This window comes from Astatotilapia calliptera, chromosome 1 (assembly GCF_900246225.1).
Source record: "Astatotilapia calliptera chromosome 1, fAstCal1.2, whole genome shotgun sequence".
Taxonomy (NCBI): domain Eukaryota; kingdom Metazoa; phylum Chordata; class Actinopteri; order Cichliformes; family Cichlidae; genus Astatotilapia; species Astatotilapia calliptera.
The window spans coordinates 27,593,718-27,618,389 of NC_039302.1; the positions used below are offsets into that span (position 1 = coordinate 27,593,718).

Here is a 24,672-nt window from a genome sequence, read left to right on the forward strand (position 1 = left end):
CCCTGTCCCTGCTGAAGAGAAGCACCCCCAGAGCATGATGCTGCCACCACCATATTTGATAGTGGGGATGGTGTGTTCAGAGTGATGTGCAGTGTTAGTTTTCCGCCACACATAGTGTTTTGCATTTTGGCCAAAAAGTTCCATTTTGGTCTCATCTAACCAGAACACCTTCTTCCACATGTTTGCTGTGTCCCCCACATGGCTTGTGGCAAACTGCAAACGGGACTTCTTATGGTTTTCTGTTATCAATGGCTTTCTTCTTGCCACTCTTCCATAAAGGCCAACTTTGTGCAGTGCACGACTAATAGTTGTCCTATGGACAGATTCCCCCACCTGAGCTGTAGATCTCTGCAGCCTGTCCAGAGTCACCATGGGCCTCTTGGCTGCATTTCTGATCAGCGCTCTCTTTGTTCAGCCTGTGAGTTTAGGTGGACGGCTTTGTCTTGGGAGGTTTACAGTTGTGCCATACTCCTTCCATTTCTGAATGATCGCTTGAACAGTGCTCCTCGGGATGTTCAGGGCTTGGGAAATCTTTTTGTAGCCTAAGTCTGCTTTAAATTTCTCAATAACTTTATCCCTGACCTGTCTGGTGTGTTCTTTGGACTTCATGGTGTTGTTGCTCCCAATATTCTGTTAGACAACCTCTGAGGCCATCATAGAGCAGCTGTATTTGTACTGACATTAGATTACACACAGGTGCACTATATTTAGTCATTAGCACTCATCAGGCAATGTCTATGGGCAACTGACTGCACTCAGACCAAAGGGGGCTGAATAATTACGCACACCCCACTTTGCAGTTATTTATTTGTAAAAAGTGTTTGTAATCATGTATGATCATTCCACTTCTCACGTGTACACCACTTTGTATCGGTCTTTCACGTGGAATTCCAATAAAATTGATTCATGTTTGTGGCTGTAATGTGACAAAATGTGGAAAAGTTCAAGGGGGCCGAATACTTTTGCAAGCCACTGTATAATCTGCATGATGTTCTGTGTTTGTGCTACTGTTTTTAAAGCTTCGAATTTGGCCTTTGGACTTTTTTTCATCATGTTTTATTATCAGCAACTGTGACTGTATTTATAGAGAATCATTCTGGTTGGTGACACTTGAAGGTTGATCTTTCTCTGTCAACTCATTATGTAGGGCAACATTGTGGTGTAGTGCTAAGTACTGTCATCTCACAGCAAGAAGGTTTTGTTTTAAATCTAGGCTGGAGCCTTTCTATGTAGAATATGCATGTTGTCCCTGTGCTGCTTGGGTTTCCAGTGGGTACTCTGGCTTCATCTTAGAGTTCAAAGACTGGTTTCCAGACAGGCATGTTGTATAAAGCACTTTGAATGCTCAAGTAGACTAGAAAAGTGCTTTATTAGAACCAGTCCATTTACCAATATACAGTCTGTGGCATTAACTGTGGAAGCAACTGTATAAGATGAATGAATCACAAAGAGAAAGAACTAATTTGTCCATTTACTCGAGCATTAGATCACATTAGACTTAAAGTGAACCATGTCAAATGCTAAAATAAATCAGCATTTGCTCTGCTATCTTTCTCTGAAAACAAATGTGCTGCAGTAATTAGCGGTGATCAGTTGGGTCAGACTGGCTCAGAAACAGATGAGGTTCTCAGTTGCAGTTGTTTTCGTTACCGGCAGGAGGCGATCGGGAGCCATACACAGGAGGAGGGGTACTGCACTCCTTCTCTCCCCAACCACCACCTCTAACCGCACACGCTTGCGCACACAGCCACACACATCTCCATCCATCCTGTGCCACACTCCCATGTGACAGTGTGTGTGAGAGAGAGAGATAGTGGAATGGAATGCGATTTAGCTAGAAGGCCAGATAATTAGTGGCTGTTGGAGGAGCGCATGACACACATCTCGGCTGAGAGAGGAGAGCAAGACTGACAGAGGGAGGCACGCAGAGAGGAGGAGAGCAGCGAAATGAGAGGGAGAGAGATGGGTTTTATTTGAATGCCTAATCACTGCCAAGGCAGGGGGAGTCAGTGAAATGATGTGGACTATCATGTGACACGCTACCTGCAATGTTTTCTTTGCACAGTGTCCGTCTTAATTTGTCCTCTTCAACATGAAATTAAAGCCACAATTAGCAAAATGTCACACAAGGACAAATTAAAACATGTGGCATAATCGCCCTACTATTTTGTTCGCGGGTTTAGGTGCATTTCCATTCCTTTTCACTGTTGTGAAATCATTCTAAGTGCAATTCACAACAGTGGTGGTGTTTTAATATACCACAGTGGCTATGATAAATCTACAGCGCCTGTGAGCAATCATGCATGACGACAATTCCACTGAGAGATGCAATTAGATGATGTGTGAGCATATTTCTGAATGTGTCTGTGTGTGTGTGTGTGAGAGAGAGAGATGGATATGGTCTTCTGTAACTTGAGGTTGGCCCTGACCATAAACGTGTGTGTGTGAAAGGAAGAGATGAAAGTGCGCTCTTAGTGCCCCTCAGGCATGCCCATAAAGCCGTGCACAAACACAGAAGAGCTCGCGCGCACCACACATTCGCGCGGATCTTGACGAAGAATTAAAGCAGTACTCCCGTAGCCTACAATAACATGGCTCCCACTGTGTGTCTGTGTTGCTCCTGGTTCATTATGATATTACATCATTCTGATGTTTCTTGTTCAGCATGTCCAGTGATCATATCATCAGGCAAATAGCAACCACGAATCACACACACCGGGGCTCTACCCCCCCCTTTCTTCTTCCTTCCTTCCTTCCTTCCTTCCTTCCATCACACTCAAGGCATCTCTCGTAAGCCTGAGTGTGTGTTTGGGGGTATCTTGCGTCCGTGTGTCTGAATGTCGGCTCAATTCTCTCAACCGGGCTCAGTGAGCACAAACACGCACACACAAAGAGAGAGAGAGGGAGTGAGTAAAAGAGAGAGAGAGAGTTTTGTATAAGGGAGGGATGGGTATTCTCCAGCCGGGGAGCAGAGCTTCAGTCTCGGCAGCCAGGAGCAACAGCAGCAGCGCTGTCTGTCTCCCCATCAGCGTCACCGCCACCCGCCTGCATCCCATTTTGGACTAGACAGCCCGTGCAGTGAAACAGGCTACGGGCACGATCTTGTGTGTGGTTGTGTGAGCGCGCGTGCGCGCTTGTGTGTCATTCCTGGAACAAATAAAACCCACGACGAAGGAGCGAAAGAGGGGGTACAGTCGGTGGCATGGAGCAGAGGTGTGTGCACGTTTCTTCACGGAGGCGCGACTCTGGGCTGTGGTGTCTGACGGACGCAGAGAGATGCTGTGAGCTCTGGTATTAGCAGGCAGCTGCGCACCGAGCCACTCTCTCTTCTCCCTCCCTCCCCTCCCCTCCCCTCCCCAGCATCGCTGCTCTCTCCTCGCTCCGACCATTCGCTGAAACTGGGGAATCGGCTCCACACGGCTCGTTTTGCACACTATCGCTGGCGTCCTACACGGGGATTTGACACAACCAGGTATGTACAGCGGCGAAGCCCTGTCAGGCGCTCGAGACGTGTTTGCATGGCGTGGGAATCTTGACTGTTTGACTTCATCCTGGATCTTCTTGTTGCTTGCCTCCCCTCCCTCAGTGGCCCTGTCAGTGGACTGATGAAACGTTATTTGAAAATTATGCGAATAGATGGCATCATCTTAATGTAAATAGGTGAAAAAAAATAAAATGCAAGGTGTTGATGATACTGTCAATCGTATTGTTGTTTCTGATTCAAACAATGTCGATTCTACAAACGTCCCATTGCTCTCATTCTCACCTTTCCCCATGTTGTTCTGCACAACAGGAACGCATGTGAGCAATGCTGTTGTTTCACACTGAGCAAACGCGATGAGACTGGATCCCGTCATGCCAGCCAAAGAAATGATAATATTTTGATTTATGAGTGGAGACAATCTGTTGTGATGTTGGCTGGTTTCCTAGGGCTGCGGGCAGATATTTCACTGTTGGGAAATAGACTACACAGGTTAGAAGAAAGGAGGCGGAATGTAGCTGAGGATGGGCGTGAGGGCAAAATGATTTGAGGATGCACACACCCTCACACGCTCAGCCCCCCCACTAGTGTACTTCGCTCTACTCACATAGCAGCAAATGTGTGCTTGAAAGCAATCATGCACAGAGGCATGCATGGCACACATGTGTGTGTGTACATGCATGGCTGCACACATGTGCGCACAGGGATGTACACATCCACATGTGCACTAATCCACACTCAACCATAATCCATAATCATGAGTCTGAAGACATGACGTAACACATGAGCATCTCTCATTTATGTGGAGCCCATTCTGAAGGTTTGCACAAAATATCCCTCAGTGTCAACCAAAAGCTTAAGGGACTAAACAACACACCAGTGTGTAGTAGTAATTGGTTGCAGCATAATAACCTTAAATTGGTATAGCCGAGTTTACATCAGAAGAGGAGCAGTTGTACTATTGTGAGAAATAGGTTAGCATGCCTCTAACTGGCACTCACTTTTATTAAAAGAGAGTGGCAGAGATTGTACAGACTGTGAGAAATGGAGTGTTTTAGAGTGCTCTGCTGATCAAATGCATTTGGAAAAATGGGGGAAATAGGTCCCTGGATAGTAATGCTGGGCTTGGGGTAGGAATGCCTCAGAGCATAGGGAGTGGGTGTGGCTGAGGTACTCCCCTTTCTCTGGAGGTTTCTCTAGTCTGACTCACAAATGGGAGGGGCTGTAAGTCTGGACTATGGGAATACCCCAATTTTGTTTGTTACAGGAGCTAGTGATCTCTGACTAAGCAAGTTCATTAAGAAATTAGTTATTTTTAAAATATGCTGAAGTAGTTGATGAAAAAGACACTCCATTGGAGTAGTTTGAGTCTCAGTGCCTCGCTCAAGGGTCGAGAACTATATTTGATAATTATATGACCCACTTTTTAAAGACAGACAAAACAAAAATAATTGTATCAAACGTTTCAGTTATATAAAACAAGACTATGTTACGTTATGTAATGATATAACAATTCCAGTACACAAACTGAAATAGGCAAGCAGATCAACAATTCCAAGCAGACCAGCAATTCCAAGGAATTGAACTTCTTGATTCCCATCCCTATTCAAAAATGAGACTAAAGGGGGATTTATACATCTGTCTTAACGCTACACCAAAGTTACGTCATGACATCATAACTTATTGAAACCCTATCGTGCAACCTGACGTGCGCTTCGCTAGAAATGTGACCATATGTCACATTAACACAGCCTGCAATGACTGTGATTGACCCATTGGGGATCATTGTAGCTTCGTACAAATTTACGGCTCCTTATGTTTTAACTTCCGTTTTTCAAATTGATTTGATCAACTCGAATAGAGAAACTCAGCGACCAACTAGTGTTTCAGTGTTACATTGTAGACTGTGCATAGATTTAATGCAGAAGAATAGGTTAAGCTTGAGGTCCAAAATGTAGAGACAAATAAATTACAGTACAGTATTTGAATATGTAAAAACCTGGTTAAACAGACACAATATGAGTCTGCTTAAAGAATTGAAATTAGTGGAACACGCGTAAGTAGGATGAGGTAATTTAGTTGTCTCTCATCCTTTTTTTTTCTTTATTCTTGCATCATTACGCTCTAATGGGACGATACAAGCGATACCTCGTGGGCATTAGCAAGTTATTTGCACATCAAGTCTAGCTCTGGAAAAGGGCGAATGCTTCATTTGTCAAACCTTAACATGCACATGTCAGGATGTTGGCTCTGTTTACACAAAGGCAGCTCCCTAATTGGTGATCAACACTCATTAAACACTAGTATTCTTTTAGTGTGAAGTGTCCAGACCAAGTGCAGCCACACTGCAGTACAGTGCTTTATGTAAGTGATGGTCCAGTGTTTGCTACAGTAAACCGTAACATATCCTAGATGCCATATTTCATCCAGGATTGTGGCTGCAGCTCAATTTGGTTCATTAAGTGCATTACAAAAATGTGCATCACGAATGCATTGAGGTAATTGGTTTAAGTTAACCAGCAGTCATTTTTAGGTATGTTTTGTGTAGATGGTTGCGTGATAATGTATTATTATGGTTGAATCATTCAGAAAGCTTACACAAAAACATTTTTGTGATGTGATTTAGAAATTAGGCTGTCTGTTTGACAGTTTTCAGTATAACGACTGAAAAGGTCGCTTTTTATATGCTATGCAAAACCTTCCTCCTTGAAGCATAATCTATGTTTGAGTAGCAATGAAAAGTACTTCAAAAGTAGAATTTTTTTAGCTGTACTATGGAAATGGACTATGGACTATAGCTGTACTATGTCTGGATAGCTTGAAATTTGTCTCTGTCTAACACTGACAACAGCACAGTAAAATATCTGCACTTATTAGCACCCCGTATCTGCAGTCCTGCCTGTGCAGGGACAGCCTTCCCTGCTAGGTGTGTATCGCCTGCACGTCTTTGACAAATTCAGCAAAAGTTTGTTTGATCAGAATGAATTACAGTGAAATCTTTAGAAGACCCAGGGCTGGTGACTCATTGGGGTAACATAAGAGATGTGCAAGAACTGCTTTATCTCAACAACCATAAAAAAAATCTAATCCTGCTTCAGATCCTCAAAAACCTTTGTGCCAATCAAAAAAAAGAAAAGAAAAAAAAAGCCAAAAAAACTGTATGTCAGCTATACATAACATCAAAGGAAACTGAAAGGTTTGATGCCAGTGTTAATTCTAAGGAATTATTTGCTCTGAGAAAGACACGTTTGCAGTTTTTATCACTATAGATCATAATCCTCCAATTTTTTCATAATCAAAAATATAATTCTTATATTGTAGCTTCTGGCATGCAAATGTCTAATTCAATCATTCAGCACATTCCCTTCCTTTTATTTCCTCACATTCCACTCATCATTTCCATCTTACTCTTCTTTCATGCAAACATTTAATTTTGCTCATTATATTGTGCTATTCAAGTGTGTAAAAAATAAACATATTTATTTATAAAAAGTAATTTGTAATCATTTGGGGATGTATCTCTGCGTCCTGATTTGAAATAATTCACTCAATAAGAAAAAAACATGCTTTCCAGTAATATTCTACCACCGCATGTGACAGTATAATATTATTTTCCCTGTCCTAGTTAGTTTTAAGTGTTAATTTTTGTCTGGCTGAAACATATGCATTAGTAAAGTACAGTGGTTTCTCAGGTTTACTGAACCTTTGTTTGGGCTATCCAATATTCTCTACATTTAGGAAGCAATTAAATAGGAGAGAAGGGGTGTCTGTAACTCAGACCCTTCTTCAAGAATGTGTAAATGAGCCACCTATTTTTCTGTGCACTTTGAAATATAGAAATGCACTTTTTGAATAACAAGCTCTTGTTATGTTGGTCTTATTCAGTAGTTTAATGGCACCAGATTGGAAACTTAGCACCATCATCAGCACTTGATCTTGCTAGTGTTGCAAGATCTTGCACTGCGGTGCACTCATTCACTTTCATTCATTTAGAGACATGTTGGAAATTCACTTTCATTCACAATTTTCTTTAAGACTGTGTGAGACTTTGCTTTGTTCACAACTCAATTGCCCCTCTTATCATACAGTTATAAGTTTAAAATTCAGAAGATCACTGATCATGAAAGTATTTCAGGCAATCTCGGAACATATTAAATCATTATCTGCTGTGATTCATTTGTTGGGGACAGTTTTAGGTCATGAACCATTGGTTTCAAAAGGCTGCTCTTGGCTGTATGCCATTTTAAAAGAGCTGAGTCATGAACCTCCCAGTATACCAGTATATTGTAGTTCTTTTTTACCTTAACATTTTGCCATTCCATACCTGTAAGAGTTTTGACAGTTGGTAAAGATTTTTTTAAAAGCTTAATGATTTGCGAATACATCAGGACAATTTTTGAAAGATAAATCATCATTTCAATGATATCATACTTTTTTTTTTTAATTAACTAGTTAATTGAGTATCTGGTGACCTATTAAGACTGGTTCCACTGCAAGACATTTTCAGAATTATGTATAGACAAAGAGCCAAACTGCTGGACTCCTTACTTTATACAGTAGTAGTAGGGCTGGGCGATATATCGAGTTTTTAAAAAATATCGATATATTTTCATACGAGATATAAGATGTGACAATATCGTTTATATCATATAGTCTATGTTACGTTATAATTATACTTGTGGAGCCGCAGGTTTGCCTCTCTTTCGTCCACTTTTGTCTCTACGCAACGTTACTCGGCCTCGCCTCTCCTGCACTGAACACAACTCCCCCATAGCTTCACCTGCAGGCAATGACAAGATGAAAGCGGAAAATCTCCGTTAGCGAGTTACCGTGCGTGGGGCTGGATGGCGTCAACGTGTTAGCGAGCTAACCGCGCTAACGACATGCAGCCCAGAGGGGCTGCACGGCCTAAAATCCTTTCCTTTTCTCAAAAATCGACAGTGCGCCTTATGTATGAATTCTGGTTGTGCTTACTGACCGCGAACCGATTTTATGTGGTACACAGCGCTCAGCAATCTGTCAAAAAATGTTTTAATATGACTTTGCTAAGCTATGGAGCTGCACCGCTTGATGGATTGTCGGAGAATTACGGCTACAGAGGAGGAGCCTCGCGGAGTGATACGTACTGTGTGTGTATAAGGACCACAAACGGCACCTGTTCAGAGACGTGGTGCAGCTGTGAAATCTGTCTCTTTGTTATTATGCTCAGCGTCTATTAGTTTACATTTTGACTGCACAATTGTGAGCTTTTTGTTATGCACAAAAACAACATTGTTTTCTTTTATTTATGGACCATGATTATTTAATATATGCTGATAATTTATTTTTGAGTAATATCTACGCTGTATGTAAATAAAAGTGCCCGTGTGACATCTGGGACACAGTGTGACTAAGAACTCTCTTTTTGTTCTTAACTTATGGCTTAAAAAAAAAAAAATCGAGATATATATCTTATATCGCCATCCAGCTAAAAAATATCGAGATATGAATTTTGGGTCATATCGCCCAGCCCTAAGTAGTAGCAGAAAAATGTACATGCTGGCATCACATTTCAGTTCTATTTGCTAATGTCTGATCTTTCTTCTGAGGCAAGCAGTAAAAGCTAACTGAGATGCTGTGTTTCACAGCTCATTTAAAGTGAGCATGTCTCTGTGGTCATGAGACTGTAGACACATCAAGCTCTAAACCCCAGAACTAATGTGTAGCAGCTGTCAGGTCCTCAGCACAACAAACATCTCTCTTTTGAATCAGTTGACCAGCTTCGCTATATGGAAAATACATACCTCTCATACCCACTCCAAGCAATTGAAGGTTTAACGCTATCAAGCATGATTCAAGGGGCCTCTTTTTCCATGAGCCTAAAATGACTGTTTATAAGCCAGTACATTTTAATATCACTTGAGTACGCCTCCCTCATTTGGTCAAAACATCTCTGATCCATCACAACGTGAACACAAGTCCTGGGGGTGTTCTGTGGTGTCTGGATGTTGGAAACAGATCTTTGAACTTGTACTGTTGCTTTCTTTAATGGGAATTGAATGAGCTGTCCACTTTGTACAGTCCTTGAGCCATTCCTAAGCAGTTTCTTCAGTGTGGCTGGGTGGTTTGTCATGCTGGGGAAGGTGACGTAACATTTACATAAATGTAAACACCAACTGTTTCCCAGGAATGTTATAATGTTACATTATAATAGGATGATCATTGTTATTCACTTCACCTACCTTCCAGTAGTACTACTTCCATATAGTTAACTCATGTATCAGACCATTCCAATTAAATTAAGGAAATTTGTGTTCTCATCAAATTTTAGCCATTTCACAAGATAAAAGATTTTTAAATTATTTGTCATGGATAGTTTAAGTATGATTTTTTTTTTTGAAATACAATTTATTTTGGTGCTCCCTGTCTCTTTCTCATTTGATTTGTCAGGAAGTCTAGTTTGTGATTTAAGGTGACATCCATATAGAATGGGTGACTAGGTGCTCTGTTGAATTATCAGCAAAACAATGTGTTTAAAGTTAGTTGTTGTTAATGCAGAAATTTAAATATAGACGCAAATTGTCCTTTGTTTTAGTGTTTACTTAAGCAGTTATTTAATTGGTGAATGAAGACAGTTCAGAGGAGAAAATTTGGCTTTACAAATGTTAAAGATCAAAAGATAAAAAAAAAAAAAAGTAGAGTTCTGCTGTATTTATGTATATCTTAGGAATTTGCGACCCAATTGTAAAACAAATATTCTTTCTTTGTCTTACAGAGAGATGGTCCTTTTCTGGAGGAAGGCCACTGGATTCAAAAGTATTAGTGACTCTCTGCATGGGCTGTGGTTTTAGTGATTGTGAGCTGGGCTCCTACTGTCAAGCACAGGTTGATTGTGCTTGGCTCACTGACGCTGTATTCCCAGCCAACTTCTCCTTTCATTAGATGATAAAAAAAAGTCCACAGGATTGCCATCCATGGTTTCTGCCCTAATCAAAACTATATCAGCCTACATTGAAAAGATTTGCAAAGGAATGTTTACAAAGAAATTGGCAAAACCAATAAAGAAGAAAGAGAGAAGTGAAAATAAAGAGCCTAAATTGACCACTGATTTGCAAGTACACAATCTAACTCTCTCTACCACACTGAAGACTACCGTTAAAAAGATTTCCAAATGCTCTTCAGCACGTAACATTTCGCTCGAGGAAGACGACGGAAAAAACGACTGTTCATCTCTGTCACCCACTTTCAGTTATCGTGTAGCTATAGCAAATGGACTCCCAAAAAGTTCTCTTTTTTTGAATAATAATGAAAGCATCTTTCCCGAGGTTCTTTCGATTGACAGTAGTTACTCTGACTCCTTGAGTGACACAAAACCCATCCGGAGACTGGATGAGCATAAATCGCACACTATGCCAGTAAGACGAAACAGGAAGAGCCTCATCAGTTTGGCTCCCTCGGATGGTAGCTCTGAAGGTGAAAGAGGGGAGCGCTCCAGTCTACACACACTTAGGTTGGGAGCTCTACGCAAGTTAAGAAAATGGAAAAAGAGCCAGGAATGTGTCTCCTCAGACTCCGAGGTGAGCAATTGGAGGAAAACTCTAGGCATTCGGAGCAAATCCTTGGACCGTGCTGGACGGCAACAAAAGAGCTCAACCCTTGAGCCTGGCTCATCCTCAACAGGTTGCATCAGTCAAACACAGGATGTAATGGAAATGATCTTTAAGGAGCTACAGGGGATCAGCCAGATAGAGACAGAACTATCTGAGCTTCGTGGCCATGTCAATGCCCTTAAAAGTTCAATTGATGAGATCTCCAGCAGTGTGGAAGTAGTTCAGAGTGAGATTGAACAGCTTCGCTCTGGATTTGTCCAGTCAAGAAGGGAAACTCGCGATATCCATGACTACATAAAACAAATTAGTCACCAGGCCAATAATTCCACCTTGCGATTCCTCAATGTTCCTGAAGAAAAGTCAGAGAAAACAGAGAGTCTAATTTATAAAATAATAAAAGACAAAATGGGTTTTGTTGACCCTCATAAAACAATTAAAATTGAACTCGCTCATAGATTAGGGCAACAAAGAGAATGTTCTAATGCTAAACCCCGCCCTATTATTGTTATTTTTGCAACACCCCAAGATAGAGATGTAGTCTTAAAAAAGTGCTATAAACTTAAGGGAACTGGCATTACCGTGTCTACTGATAGCTTAACTCATGATGGAAAAGAGAGAAAAGATAAACTGTCATCCTCTCAAACTTATGAAAGCATGGATATAAAGATCTCAGGAAAGGATAAAGTCGTGGAGAGTGATGACTGGGACTCAATGGACAGTGACAAAGAACTGGATGAATTAAGCAGAAATAAATATGCAATGGTGATTTCAAAGCCTGTTCACAAGAGCAAATCAGAGAAGAGGCGGTCCCATGATCATACCCGGTCAGGAGATGAGGCTGGCTACTCAGGCACAGTTCACTATGCTGATGACCCTTACTATGATCCAGAAAAGCATGCAAAGGCTTACTATTCTGATCTGACCCCTGGTTGGCTTTCCCAGAGTGACTACTCCACTCCAAAACTCAGCCGCTCTGAGTCTGACTGCTCAAAACTTTGCCAGTCATACTCAGAAGACTTTTCAGAGAGTCAGTACTTTACACGGGCAAATGGCTGCTCCCTGCTGTCCTCCTCAGATCAGGAACTGTGGCAAAGGAAACAGGAAGACATGGCTTCTTCCTGGTATGCTAGCCCCAGTCACGCTCTTAGCCACGATAATCAAGCTTATGAACATAATGAGGTCGAGACTACGGAAACTATTGACAGCGGAGTTAGCAATGGACTTGTCTGTATGTCAAGGGATAGAAGTCACTACAGTGGCTCTCAGCTTTCTCTGCAAGGTGATCTATCACCGTGGAAAGACTGGCATCATTTGGAGCAGGGTGCTGACTCTGGCTTAGAAGCCTCCATAGAGGTTAGCAGTCCATTTGACCCATCAACAATTCCTGGTTTTCCAGAGAACATCACTAAATGTCAGGAAGTTGATTTACAGTTTGAAGGAGATGAGGAATTTATGATGCTTGACAGGGAATCTTCCCTACCACCGATAACGACCCACATTATTCCTCCTATCACGGAACGTGAGTATGTCAAGTCATCTGCTCGTCAATCTAAGGAACCATGTAAGATTATTTCAAAAGAAAGCACGAAAGTAGCATCTTCCCCCAAAGATTCCCCTAAAGGCACTGCTAAAGTGACACATAAACAAACTAAAGTGGCTACAAAAGAGGACAACTCAAAAATATTGCTAAAGGAAAGTCCTAAGGTATCTGCTAAGGTTTTACCTAAAGTGACCTCTAAAGCAGCTCCTAAAGAGTTGCCTAAAGAGATTTCAAAGACAGCAGCTAAGGAATCCTCTCAAGCTATCTCTAAAGACAGTCCTAAACTCACTCCTAAAGACACAACAAAGCCCACAGTCAAAGAGGTATCTAAAGTGGCATCTCAGGCACGTCCTAGTGAGATTGTTAAAGTCACTTCTAAAGTGACCACGAAAGATAGCCCCATGTTGACTCCTAAAGAAAGTCCTAAAGAGTCCCCTAAAGAGAGCCCTAAAATAACCCCAATCGACACCCCTGTCTTGACCCCTGTCTCGACTCCTAAAGAGTCCCCTAAGGAATCTCCTAAGGAATCCCCTAAAGTTATTGCTAAAGAACTTCCACAAGTTGTACCTAAAGAAGGTCTGAAAATTACTCCTAAAGAAGTTACCAAAGAAGCTTCAAAACCTTCCCCAAAAGAGGCCCCCAAAGAGGTGCATAAAGTAGCACCTAAGGAAACTGCTAAAATACCAACTAAAGAAATTTTGGGGACTCCAGCTAAAGAGTCCCCAAAAGTAGTCCCAAAAGAGAGCCCTAAAGTGACCCCCAAAGAAACCCCTAAACCAGCCCCAGGAGAAGCTCCTAAAGTAGCACCAATAGTAGCCTCTAAAGAAATATCTAAAGATATCCCCAAAACAATTCCTAAAGAAAAATTCCCCGAACTGGATGTTAATCATAGCTTTCACCAGCCCCAGAGTAAGTCTTCATCTATGTACCGTAGCCAGAGTGAGATTCGAACAGAGAAGGTTGAGGAAGTTCCCAAGTCTTGGAGCAGTAGGCTCAGCATAGATCTCAGTGAAAAGTCCTTTGGATTTGGCTTTGGTTCTACCTTACAGAGAGCTAAGTCAGCTCTTGAGGTTGTATGGAAATCTGGGTCTCAAACTACCCCTGCTGCGCCACCTGAGGAGACCTCAAACACCTCGTCTTCATTTATGGGGCGATTCCGCACACTGTCTGGTTCCACCACCAATAATTCTAGTACTACAGTTGACTCAGATATCCAGAAAGAGCCCGTCTTCCTTAAAGCAGAGGAGGATAAAACAGAAGCCGAGGAACAACCCGTGGACAGTGAGACCCACTATGTTGAAGTAATGGAGCAAGTGCTAGCTAACCTGGAGAACAGAACTAATACTTCTGAGACAGAGGAGCCTGATGAACCTGTTCAGGAGTGTGAGACTTCTCAGGACTATGATGTGTCTGAAGACATTGAAACCACTCCAGACATTGATGCCTCTCAGGATTTGGAAGCTTCGCAAGAGTTGGAAGCCCCAGGTGACAATGAAGCAAGTAAAGAAACATGTGTTCTGGAGTATGATTGTAGTTTGGATGAGCAGTATGATGAAGAGTACAGCGAGGATTATGAAAACCAACTGACTGAGGACACTGCTGAATATGATGCCATGGTAGAATATGTAGATGTAGAAGAACCAGATGAGACAGAGGGAAATGATCTGACAGAGGAGATGGAAGAAGGTGATGAGGAGCTGGAAGAGGTGGCAGAAATAACTGAAGAGGTTGCAGAGGTGGCAGAAAAAGTTGAACAAAAGCAAGAGGATGAAAACAAAAATCTTCCAGAAGAAAAACCAATAGAGGCTCCACCTAAAAAACGTATTCGGCCCACATTTAAGGAGGCAGCGCTGAGGGCCTACAGGAAACAGATGGCCGAACTGGAGCAGCAGATCCTTGCAGGGGGTATGATACTTTTCTTCCTATCATTTGTCACAGTGTTATCTGAATTTTGTTCCACTTTTTTTTTTACATGGCAGGTCTTACATGTGTTGTATGAATTACTAACAAAATAGACAAAATCTACATTTATGTGCTCCCCAAAATTTGTCAGTAAAGAAGCAAACAGTAAGTGAACATCAAGTACAGCAGTCAAGTGTCAGGTGATTGTGCATTAATGAATACAGCAACAAAGTTACTGTAAATGTGGTTACAGCTATAGTACCAAATGTTATAACCAACAAAAAAAAAGGTAAATATAAAAAATAAATAAATTATAAAATATAAAAGCTGAGATGGGCTCCAGTCCCCACGGAATCCTGATAAGGATAAGTGCAAGTGAATGGATGGATAAAAAACAAATCCCAGGAAACAATGAGGAAAACAACAAGGAGTATGGGAAGAAGTAATATACCCGTTTGTTTTCAGTTAATGAACAGCAAAAATAGCATGAATTCTTATTTTTAAACATCAAGAAAGTCTTTGGTGGAAGCCTGAATTGCAGTGAATGTAAATAAATGCATGTATATGATTTACACAGTGCAACCAAGCCCCTGACTTGAAATTAGGTATTGTAATAATGCGACTCTTGCATGAGCCTCAGACTTTGATACATTTGGCAAATGTGTTTGAATTGGTTATTTATGTTGTGGTGAAAAACTGAAGGCAGTGAATCTGTTAGGTGGTGGATGGCAGTGTTATGGGTGGCAATGACTTTGAATTCCCATGGCACAGCACTGGATTCTCATGCAGACAGCTGTGGCTTAAGGGATAGTATTTTATTTCTGGTGGGTTGTTATTTATTACCAGACTTTTTAGGAACATAGAATTCTGTTGGTGACCTCCTAAACATACCATCATTTGAAAAAAAGCATGACTGCACTGCTATTTAATGACATTGTGGTGGCAGAGAGTTCAAACAAGTGTAAACATAAAGCTTTTATTTGCTTCTTTTTCTTTTCTTTTCTTTTTTTTTTAACCAATGAGAAGCTATTAAATGCACTACAATATTTTAAATCATAAATAAAACCATTATACATTATACCAGTAATTGTATTGTTGTTGTATACCTTTGATTCACCACAGTAGTATTTATTCAGAATTCTGTAGGTCTATGGCATCCCACTTAAAATTTGGATAGATTCATTGATGGAACAGTCTTCCAGTTGTAGTGAAATAAGACGTAAGGGAATTTCCATGCTTACTTAAAATCAAAAAGCTTTTGACCCACATACGTAATGGTTGTAGTGATGGCGGGCAATTTTAGTTCAGTAATACAGGCTACTCCTTAATGCTGGCTGTGTGACAGATGTGTTCATAAATGTAAATTCACTTCAAATTAAAATAGATTAACCGGAGATTCCCCTCCTGGCACAGTATATGGGTCTATGCTTTATACATCACTTCTAACATAAACAGGTAATCTTATAACAGGCCAATGCAAACTTAATGAAACATTTACTGGCTATGACTCTGCAGCTTTAGTTTTACACATTGCCTTTTTATGGCTACCAGGCAAAAAGAATTAAGACTTGAACTGAGTGACTGACTTACTGAGTCACTCCTTATTGCTGAATCTCATAGGTGTGAGGTGAGGCATAGCGAGCTCTAGGCAAGTGTGACAGACTATCCTCACTTTCCACTGGCTTTTTGATTCTTTTTCCATCTTTGATAAATCAGTTAGAGGCCTGGTTCTAGGCAAGGCAAGTTTATTTATATAGCACAATTCAACAACAAGGTGATTCAAAGTGCTTTACAGAGACATTAAAAACAAAAACAAATAAAAAGCATGATTTCAAATTGATAAAAAAAACAAAAACAAAAACAAAAAACAGTAGATAAAATCAGTAGTTAACATTTAAGTTTTGAAATTTAAGCTTAAAAGTGTGGATTTGGTGTTTTATTCAAATGCAGCTGAGAATAGGTGAGTCTTCAACCTGGATTTAAATAAACTGAGTGTTTCAGCTGATCTGAGGCTTTCTGGGAGTTTGTTCCAGATATATGGAGCATAAAAGCTGAATGCAGCTTCTCCGTGTCTGGTTCTGACTCTGGGAACTGATAAAAAACCGGATCCAGATGACCTGAGGGATCTGGAAGGTTCATACTGGGTCAGGAGGTCACTGATGTATTTTGGTCCTAAACCATCCAGAACTTTATAGACCAGCATCAGAACTTTAAAGTCTATCCTCTGACGGACAGGCAGCCAGTGTAATGACCTCAGAGCTGGACTGATGTGGTCCACTTTTTTGGTCTTAGTGAGGACTCGAGCAGCAGAGTTCTGAATGAGCTGTAGTTGTCTGACTGATTTTTTAGGTAGACCTGTAAAGATGCTGTTACAGTAATCAAGCCTACTAAAGATGAATGCATGGACTAGTTTTTCCAGGTCCTGTTGAGACATCAGATCTTTTATCCTTGAAATATTCTTGAGGTGATAGTAAGCTGACTTTGTTATTGTCTTAATGTGTTTTTCTAAGTTTAGGTCTGCATCCATCACTACACCCAAATTTCTCGCCTGGTTTGTGGTTTTTAGGTGTATAGATTGAAGTTCTCTAGTGACCTGTAATCGTTTTTCTTTGGCACCAAAGACTATTACTTCAGTTTTGTTTTTGTTTAGCTGGAGAAAATTGTGGCACAACCAGTCATTGATTTCCTCAATGCATTTACCAAGAGCCTGTACAGGGCCTCGGTCTCCTGGTGACATTGTGATATATATTTGTGTGTCATCTGCATAGCTATGATAGTTTATTTTGCTGTTCTTTATAATCTGTGCCAGTGGGAGCATGTAGATGTTAAACAGAATGGGTCCCAAGATGGAACCTTGGGGAACTCCACATGTGATACTTGTCTGCTCAAATGTGAAGTTACCTATTGATACAAAGTGTTTTCTAAGTATGTTTTGAACCAGTTTAGTACAGTTCCTGAAAGACCTGCCCAGTTCTCCAGTCGTTTGAGTAATATGTTGTGGTCAACTGTATCAAATGCTGCACTGAGATCCAGTAAAACTAAGACTGACATTTTTCCACTGTCTGTATTCAGACATATGTCATTAAACACTTTGGTCAGAGCGGTTTCAGTGCTGTGGTTCTGTCTAAACCCTGACTGGAAGGCATCATAGCAGTTATTCTGTTTTAAGAAGTAACTGAGCTGTTGAGAAACTGCTTTTTCAATGATCTTACTTAAAAATGGGAGATGTGAGATCGGCCTGTAGTTGTTCATTTGTGTCTTGTCAAGATTGTCCTTTTTCAGTATAGATTTAATTACAGTAGTTTTAGTGGTTCTGGATACACACCTGACATTAAAGAAAAGTTGACGATCTGTAACAGGTCTGACTCCAAAGTCTTTGAGACCTTTTTGAAAAAACTTGTTGGCAGGACACCTAAACAGCAAGAGGAGGAGTTCAGCTGACCTAAGCTGTCCTCCAGGTCTTTGCTGTTAATAGGGTGAAACTGTTTGATGGTGTTTAAACTGTTTTTCGGTGGACACAGTACATATCCTGAATCTGCTGTTGATGTACCAATTGCTTGTCTAATCTTTTGGATTTTTCCTGTGAAGAATTTGGCAAAGTCATTGCAGGCCATGGTCGAATGAAGTTCAGCTGCCACTGACACAGGAGGGTTTGTTAGCCTGTCAACTGTAGAAAATAAGATCCGAGCATTATGACTGTTTTTAGTGATGATGTCAGAGAAGTAGGACCTCCTTGCACTCCTCAGTTGTAAATTGTAATTGTGAAATTTCTCTTTATAGATGTCATAATACAGCAGTCCCCAACCTTTTTTGCGCCACGGACCGGTTTATGCCCGACAATATTTTCACGGACCGGCCTTTAAGGTGTTGCGGATAAATACAACAAAATAAAACTAGTACCAGTACCGAAAAAAAGAAAATGTATTCATAACACACGTGAAAAGACCCAGGAAAACTGAGTAAACGATAAAAACGATAACAAAATAACGCTGAAAACCGATAAAAACCCTGAAATCTATACATTTCACAACTGAGCCTCAACTCTCGCGGCCCGGTATCAAACGACTCATGGACCGGTACCGGTCCGAGGCCCGGGGGTTGGGGACCGCTGTCATAATGAACATCTAGGTTTGTTTTTCTCCATCTGCGCTCAGCTTTCCTACACTCTCTTTTTTCATTTTTCACCAGTGTGGAGTTTCTCCATGGAGACTTTTTCCTTCCAGAGATAACCTTCACCTAATGGGAGCAATAGTGTCCATTACATTTAATATTTTAGCATTGAAGCTATTGACAAGCTCATTGACTGAACCTCTGGATAAGTCAGGTGTTAATGGGAAGACATGGTTAAAGATCTCACTACTCTATTCGGTTATACACCGTTTTGTGATCACTGCTGTTGATATATTTGTGTGGGCTGAAATTTTACTTTCAAAGAAAACACAGTAATGATCAGACAGGCCCACATCAGACACAGTAACCTTTGAAATGCTCAGGCCCTTGGAGATCAGTAGGTCAAGAGTGTGTCCTCTATTATGTGTGGCCTCTGTTACATGCTGAGTCAGCCCAAAGTTGCCCAGAGTGTTACTCAGGTCTTTAGACCCTTTGTCCTGAGAGTTGTCCACATGGATGTTAAAATCCCCAACAATAATTACACAGTCGAAATCAACACAGATCACAGACAGCAGTTCACTGAGATCATTAAAAAAGTCTGTGCAGTATTTGGGAGGCCTGTAAACATTAAGAAACACAACTCAGCTGTAAAGCCACATATTCAAAAGACTGAAAACTTCCAGGAGATAGCTGCTTACATTGAAATGATTCATTAAATAAGACAGCAACCCCCCCCCTCCTCTCCTGCTCACCCTGGCCTCACTGATAAAACTGTAGTTAGGAGGGGTCGTCTCGATGAGAACAGCTCCACTGTTACTTTGGTCCAACCAAGTTTCAGTTAAAAACATAAAATCAAGGCTGTGCTCAGTGATTAAATCATTAATTAAAAATGTTTTCCCAGCTAAAGATCTAACGTTTAATAAAGCCAACTTAAGTGTTTTAGAGGTATTATTTGTCCCCCTTGTGTTTGGGAGCAGTCTGTGGCACACAAGGTATGTTTACTATGTTTAAAGATCTTTTAGAGTGCAGCTCTCTGTGTTTTGACCAGGCCACATGTCTCCTTCTGTCACCTAAAAGTACAGAAATTTTAAAAAGGCCATCATTAGGCTAAACCCCCCCCCCCCCCCCCACCCCAAAACACCCCAAAACCCCAAACAATAATAAACCTATCAGACAGATAGTAAAATATTCAGTTGAGTGGTCAGATCAATAATCTGGTAAAATGTAGGAATCCATCATCAAAAGGCCTGCAATACTATTGATGATAGTGGTTAAAGTGGTTAATTGCATAATTTTGTCCTTGGTTAAGAAAAACATCTAAAAAGTTAAGATACAATAGATAAAAGAGACTTATTTGGACAGAAGAATCCAAGATGAACTTGTACTAGAATGATGGGAAGAGAGAAGTATGGTAAAGGAGAGAAACAGCTAATATTCTGAAGCATTCCACATCATTTTCAAACATAGTGGTGGTGATGTTATAGCATTGGCATGTATTACTATCAGTGGAATTAGGTTACTAGTGTTTATTGAAGATGTGACTGCTGACAGAAGCAGCAGGACCAATTGTAAAGAGGACAAGGCTTTGCTCAGATTTAGCCACATACTGCAAGGCCGATTGAAGAAAGCTTCACAGTGCAAATGGATAATGATCCAGTGCATACTGCAAAAGTAACCTAAGAGTTTCTCAAGGCAAAGAAATGGGATATTGCTTTATGGTCAAGTCATTCACCTGATTTTAACCCAACTAGGCATGCATCTAAAGGGAGGAAACTCAGCATTTGGTGCAGTCCATGGGTGCTAGACTTTTGGCAGTCGTCAAGTCTTTAAAACAATCCTTGTGTTTAACATTATGTTCATTTGTCCAATTTTTGTTGAACATCTAGTTATTGCTGCGCCTTGGTGAAACCCTTTCAATGGAAGCGGAAAATCTGCACTTCAATCATATAGTTGTGTAAAAAGTGTTAATAAAATATTATAACACATAATAGAACAAGACAAAAATATAATCGCCTGCTCTTTCCGGTGTCATCTAAAACACTATCAGATGTGTTTGGCACCTGAAATGTTACCTCACAGTTTTTTGAAAAATACACACAAATTGTAATTAAAAAAATTGTATTATTTTGTGGTGCTTATGGAGAAGGACGCATAGATGCATGCACAATCTATATGCCCCCCACATTTCCTCCCACTCACACGCTCCTACTCCCACCCTCATTAGCTTTACGCCTTCATCTCTTGTAGCTGATATGTGCTCATCATTCTCGTGCTCTGGAGCGTGCTGGCTGGTCTGTGTGGGAGCTGTGAAAGGAGTCTCAGCAGTACTGCCACTCCTGCCGGGCCTGTCTTCAACTGGCTACAGCAGCGTCTGTATTCAGATGCTAATTCACATTCCCAAGGGCATTCTGTAACCAGGTCAGCCTTGCTTGGAATATTTATAGAGGTCTACCGCTACTGAAGTTTGCTGCTTGTTCCTGGGGGAGCAAGGGAGGTAGACCCTCTTTATGCTTAGTTCACCATTTCTCAAGAAAGTGTGGATATGAAAAATGCAGATAAAGGGAATGGAGGGCCTCTCCTGCTGTTGTTTAAAGTGTTATCTTCCAATTCAAAATATTGATTGACTTTGTGTTGTTGCTGGGGGAAAAAATGGATCTAAAGTGAAAACTTGTTCTTCACAGGTAATGTACACTCCCAACTTTGAGATGCTGCAGTTTTCAGATTAAACACTTAAAGTGTCAGTAGGTAACTCCCCACACACGCATCCACCCCATGCAGCCATTGAAAAGACGCTTTGTTTTAAAATGCTCTCTTGTATCAAGCTTACTGACCTAGTAAAAACAATGCCAAGTGTTTATCTCCTTTGAACCCTTTTTAGTTGCTGTGCACTATCCATACAAGGTTCAGCTTTACTTTTCTTCTTTACTTTCTTTTTCTTTGCATCCTCAGACAATACACCTCATATTTTTCATTTATATTTTTCAGTTTCATAATTATTGCCAACATTTGCCATTGAGTTTGAATTTACTAAAAGCTACTGGAAAATCAATAATGGTTTCCTTTACATGTTTTATTTGTTTGTTTGTTTTGAATGGCTTTCTTTTCTGGTTAAAAATCATACCCTATTTCCTTTCATACTTTTTATACTTGTAGTTTTTACCCTCTACTTGCCCCAGCGTTGTTCTCTATTAGTATAAGTTGCGACAATAGTTGCTGCAATGTCACAAACAAAACTTTGCTTATATATATAGGGGCTGATAACCCATCTTTGCTGATCTTGGTTCACTTCTTCAGAAATTTCTTTTCTATGATATTGTGAATAAGTGAATGAATTCACTGACATTAGCCTGCCACAGCCTCAAAGACAGAGTCATAGTTAGAACAAAAGTTAGAACAAAAAGCATTTGTCACTATAAAAATTTGTACTGCAGTAGAGCATTAAGACTTGTCATAGTCATTATAAATTAGGAGTTCTTTAGCGTACATAAATGATTTTTATTTAAATGTTTATAGTTCATAGGTATATGAAATTGAGAAAAGTAGGAACATAGGATTGGCAGGCTTGTTTATATAAATACGTAGAACTGCTACAACTGGTTGGCAGTGAAGGGAGGAGTAAAATATAGTAAGATATTGTGGTCAGCAGTATTGAATGCTGCACTGAGGTCTAACAGGAATAGTGCAGGGATGAGTCCACTGTCAGAGCCCATAGGAAGGTCATTAGTAATGAGCCCTGTTTCTATACTGTGATTAATTCTGAATCCTGACTGAATTTCTTTAAACAAACCCTTCCTTTGCATATGATGAGTTAGCTGTTTCACAGCTACTCTTTCAAATTATTTTTAAATAAAAAGAAAGTTGGTGATTGGTCTGTAATTAGCTAAGACAGCTGGGTGAAGTAAAGGCTTTTAAAGAAATGTATTAATTACAACCATCTTAAAAGCCTGTGGTACATAGCCTGATAATATTTAACATTTAATTTTGAATCCCTAGTCTAGTAAAAATGAGACCTAGGAGACACATCAATTATTTGGAGGACGTGATTACTGAAGGTAACTGAGGAAGATCAATAGTATTGAAAGTTGTCTGTGAAGGTTCTCAGTCATCCAGGTCATTGTAGTCTAAGGAGCTTGGAAAGAAAAGAGTCTGGACTTCTTTAAGTCGCTTGAAGATGTTTCACCTCTCATCCGAGAAGCTTCTTCAGTTCTAAGGGTCAAATGGTGAAGAGTCCCAGATGTAAACCCTGTGGGACAAAGGACCCCCTGATGATCCTCTACCTAATCACATGAGCCAAGATGTGAAAACGGGTGTGGCTCACAATCAGCCAGGGTTTCGGGTGAGCTCATTGTGAAACCTGGCCCCACCCTACCATGTGATTTCCTGAGGTCAGATGGCCCAGGGTGTGAGTGGACGTTAAGGCGTCTGGGAAGATATCTCAAAACTGGATTGTAGGTGGCAGACAGTTGGTGTCGTAAACCACCGCCTCTGTTCAAAGATGGTCGCTCACTTGCAGTAAATTGTGTTCTGGTCTGTTGCAGGCTATTAAAAACAAAACCTCAGTTCGTACACAAGTAAAATGTGAATCTCTAAAGCATTAGATGTTATTATTGAACCCAAAATCAGGGTTGAAGTCAGCAGTAAGATGATTGTAAATGATATAGGCTATATGGATCTATTGAAACCAAAAATGTTCCCTGACATCAATATACAACCGTTTAAGAACACTGATAAGCTGTCGATGAAGGAAATATAGCCAAACATACATACTCTGGGAGTAAAGCATGGTACTGTATATTGGAAATGCAATATGATATGGCCACAGATGTTATCTAAGTAATGTTAATGTCAGACTTATTCAATATACCTTGCTGCAAAACTAGTTAAAGCTTTCAGACTTCAGCTTTTCGGAACACATTAAACGACCATATACATTGGGGATTTGTTCATTTCCAATTTTTTCAGTCTTCCTAACACTCATATGTGAATCTTCAGTGTAAGGAGAAGGGTTATGAGAAACTGTCACGGGATCAGCTCTACATTCCTAGCTTAATTTCCTGTATCGGTCATGAGCTGCTTGAAAATGTCCTTTTGCTCTCATACACTCAGATGATGGTAAACTCATTGTGATGTAAGGTGAAAAAAAAATCAGTAAAAATGCGCAAACACACTAGTTTCTTTATGTTTAAACCTATACTTGGTGTCCACAGTAGAACAAGCGTTCTTGGATGTGTAGAGGCTTTGATCAGTCCTGGTAATACTGAAAGCTATGTGAAGCTTTTCTGCTTCAGAACCCTGATCTATGTACGGTGTGACCATGTGTGTCAGGACCATAATGCTGGATTTATTGCTGCTGTTTGCCCACATCACACACACAGATAGGCATGCACACACACACACACACACACACACACACACACACACACACACACACACACACACACACACGCGCTGAGCTTTCCTACCAATCAGTTACGTTTTTGTTCCACAGATTTAAGGCACCTATGAATTGAGGTTTATATCTGCAGCCTATAGCCTATCTTTGTGCTGTGGCTTTATCTAGAGCAGCTACAGACTTGAAGGTGGAGGAGATGGCTCTATCTCGTATAGCTGTGCACAAAGTAGTTTAGTTGGTCGCTGTCCATGGTACCCACTGACTGCTGAGCTCCTCTTTGTGTGTAGAGTAACAATACAAAATCAACCTTTTCAAGAATTTATACAATGTTGCGTAACATTTTTAATGCTTTGAAACGCTTCCATGGCAGTCACTTATCTTAAAACATTAACTATAACTATAAAATAATTGTGATAAAGTCAACCACTTCATTTTCAATAAATGTGTAGGATTAAAATCATAATCAAAATCAAAATCATAGAAACAAAATCAAGTCGTTATCTTATTTTTTACCTTTAATTCTCTCTCTATTAGTGATGCACCAACAAGAAAACCAACAGTAGGTTTATTGTTTTAAACAGGCTGGCAATTTGATCTTTCTCTTGTGAACAGCTGCTTTCTATTTGTTCACATAAGTTTACGCTGCCATTTATCACCT

The 24,672-nt window shown here is 40.5% G+C and overlaps 1 protein-coding gene across 7 annotated transcripts in view; it reads left to right on the forward strand.

Annotated features, from left to right (window-relative positions):
• unc13c (unc-13 homolog C (C. elegans)) overlaps positions 1–24,672 on the forward strand; it is a 187,602-nt gene that overhangs the window by 72,926 nt on the left and 90,004 nt on the right. For 3 of the 7 annotated variants that reach the window (XM_026172653.1, XM_026172669.1, XM_026172679.1), the window contains exons 1-2: positions 2,820–3,472; positions 10,236–14,515. In XM_026172653.1, coding sequence (XP_026028438.1) covers positions 10,435–14,515 — 4,081 coding nt within the window. In that variant the 5' untranslated portion in view covers positions 2,820–3,472; positions 10,236–10,434. Of the gene's footprint in view, positions 1–2,819; positions 3,473–10,235; positions 14,516–24,672 lie in introns of those variants that run through there. The other 4 variants (XM_026172688.1, XM_026172696.1, XM_026172660.1 and 1 more) reach the window with 3 other exon arrangements.